The 2,803-nt window shown below is 37.7% G+C and overlaps 1 protein-coding gene across 1 annotated transcript in view; it reads right to left on the bottom strand.

The window, feature by feature from the left end:
* The window catches only part of clptm1l (CLPTM1 like), a 10,988-nt gene that overhangs the window by 2,805 nt on the left and 5,380 nt on the right, over positions 1-2,803 (bottom strand). Inside the window, exons 10-16 of the mRNA XM_032535629.1 lie at positions 1,927-2,030; positions 1,697-1,762; positions 1,122-1,172; positions 909-991; positions 774-808; positions 594-649; positions 186-230 (exon numbers count right to left, since the gene is read on the bottom strand). Of these exons, the coding sequence (XP_032391520.1) occupies positions 186-230; positions 594-649; positions 774-808; positions 909-991; positions 1,122-1,172; positions 1,697-1,762; positions 1,927-2,030 (440 nt within the window). The remainder of the gene's footprint in view (positions 1-185; positions 231-593; positions 650-773; positions 809-908; positions 992-1,121; positions 1,173-1,696; positions 1,763-1,926; positions 2,031-2,803) is intronic.

Genomic DNA, 2,803 nt, shown 5'->3' with positions numbered 1-2,803 from the left:
CCTGGTTTAAAAAAAAAAAAAAAAATGCAACTGATCTCAGCTGTTATTCTGTCTATAATTGAGTGTAATGGAAATTTTATAAGTGACCCCAAACGTTTTGACCAGTAGTGTAAATCCAGACTATTGATTTATTAAAACACGTCAATCAATACTAACAGAATAACTAACTTCTGTTGTGTTCTCACCTTGTACGTAAAGGCTTTCCAGGGCAGGTGGGCCACAGATTTCAGCTGTTAAATTAAGTATAATAAGTCAATGGGATGTTTAAAAGACAAAAACAGTAAATCAAATTACATGCAATGCTGTGGTGGAAACGTTCAGGCAATATTTGAACCATTTCCTGTTTTAAGAAGCACAGTTCCCAAAAGATCTGGAGCAGTTAAAGGTGTTTTATACCTCTGGTTGCGCTGTGGAACCATTTTTATTTTTATTTTTATTTTTTTAACATGTAGCAGTTTTTCTCTTGGAGCAGAGATGTGACACCCATTTTGAGTTTTTATAATAAATGTATTGTTCATTACCACAGTTTAAATGTTATGAAATCTAAGACCACACTCTCTCTCTCACACACACATTGACCTTGATGAACTGACCTTATAGTTGACAAACAGTTGAGGAAGCATGAAGAGGAAGCCAAAGGCATATACACCTGGAACCATCAAGAACATGTTGAAAGGCCTTTTCTATTCAATTAAATAATGGAAATCTATGACACAATGAGGTAATAATCTTGAAGGTGTTTCATCCTGTGTTCAGAGTTTGAAAAATCTTACCATTTACCAAACTATTGATCAGCCATGAGTACCAACTAAAACAGGGACAGATAAACAAAGGGAGGTAATCATGTTAACTGTTGACACTAAAATTGTTGTAAAAATTGTGCATATTATGAACAGACAGATCCCTACCTCTTATATCGTAGGAAGATTAGAGCATACACGGCCCCTCCAATACATAACGGGTAAAGGAGGTATGAGAGGTACTTCATGGCCTACAGAGAAACACAAGGTAGTATCCATCAAGTTACATCTCTATCTATACTGTCCAGTAACATAAGTGCAGTGTGGTTTATTATATTGTATAGTCAATGCACGTGTGAGTGAGAGCCTATAGTGTCTTACCAGAGTATCATACTCTTCTGTTCTCCTCTCCGATTCATCTGATTTCCCATACTGTTCCACAGAAAAGAGAAACACACAAATTTACAGTTAGCACATGTACTAACACATTTTAAAGAAAATCTAAAACAGCTGTGAGGTGACAGGATCTGAAATATGGGACAATGGCCAAAGATACATTTAAAAATCTGTGTTAATCAGAACTGCCTGTGGTAGTATTTTTTATACTATATATATATATATATATATATATATATATATATATATATATATATATATTTTAGTATTTTTTTTTATACCAAGGCCAATCATACACTTCTGCATCAAAGCTACCATTTATTATGGTTGCAAAATGTTGCCGTAGCTCCAGCGTTTAATCTGTGCTTTCAGCTTCAACCCAAAGTTGTTTAGAGAGCTGTACTACAGCAGCAGACAAAGAGGAAATAAATGTTAAAATAAATGGCAGATTATAGAAAAAAGTTAACCAGTTACACACACACACCCACACACACACACACACACACACGCACACGCACACGCACACGCACACGCACACACACACACACACACACACACACCAGGAATGTTGGTTTGCCTCCTTTCCAGAAAACCTGAATCTTTAAGGCCTTCTTCACCTTCCATACCTGAAACAATGGAAAACATTCTCAAAACACAACATAATACCATGCATTTATGAACAAGAATAATGTATTCTTATTTACTCCACTTATCAATAGAAGTGTTGTACATGTTTATATTCAGTTCTGAATGTATGCAGGTGTGTATTTTTATGTGTGTGTTTACTTACTTCAATAATAGAGCCGACGCCGGCAGGTATGAGGACAAGCAGGCTGGTCTGCTCGTCAAACAAATAGAGGAAAATCACTATGGTGCTGAAACAACGCCACAGCACTGGGAAATAAAACACAAAATATTATACTTTAATTGCTTTGACCCATTTACTGACATTGCTGAATTATTTGGTCCAGACGTTCTGTGGATTTTACTTAATCCAGTAAAAGATAAATGTTCAATGTGGATGCATTAGGAGAGTTATACTCTATTGCTGTGGATAAAATAATGCTTAACAGCATTTTGCAGATGGCTATTTCTAGCCATTACCTGACAGCGAGCACGCAAGAGCATCCCATACTCTGTTGATGCTTTTGTTGCTGAGCAGGACAAAGCAGAACCCAGACTCACAAAGTCAGATTATACTACACCGCAGATTCCTGGTTTTCTTGTAGACTAACTTTAAAAAAAATCTTTTTTATACATACTGCACTGTCAAACGTTTTTCAGTCAGTCTCAACTAATTTATGGTGTGCAGAAGCTCGGTTGACACCAGACCCTTCTCAGTTGTAACTGAAAGTGGGTCTGGGAAAGCGTCATTCACAGCCCGTTTCCAAAGGGGACATCACCAACGGGCGCCGGTCAAATGCTTCTGGATGCATTTGGACAGTCCTTCAACAAATCAGACCAACGATCCAGGTGACGTAGCAGCAACCGCGACATCAACGGGTTGCTGCGCTTCGTTGGGCATCATGTTGAATGTTAACAAAAAGCTGCTGGCTGTTGCTGTGCTATCGTTATCGTGTAAAGCCCGCCTCAACGTTGGGATTTTTGTCTTTTGGAAAAATTGGAAATTGGCTTGAATGTTGGCCAGACTGACTTGCAGAGCAAAT

The sequence above is a fragment of the Etheostoma spectabile genome, chromosome 14 (genome assembly GCF_008692095.1).
Source record: "Etheostoma spectabile isolate EspeVRDwgs_2016 chromosome 14, UIUC_Espe_1.0, whole genome shotgun sequence".
Taxonomy (NCBI): domain Eukaryota; kingdom Metazoa; phylum Chordata; class Actinopteri; order Perciformes; family Percidae; genus Etheostoma; species Etheostoma spectabile.
This window is presented reverse-complemented; position numbering and strand designations above follow the sequence as displayed.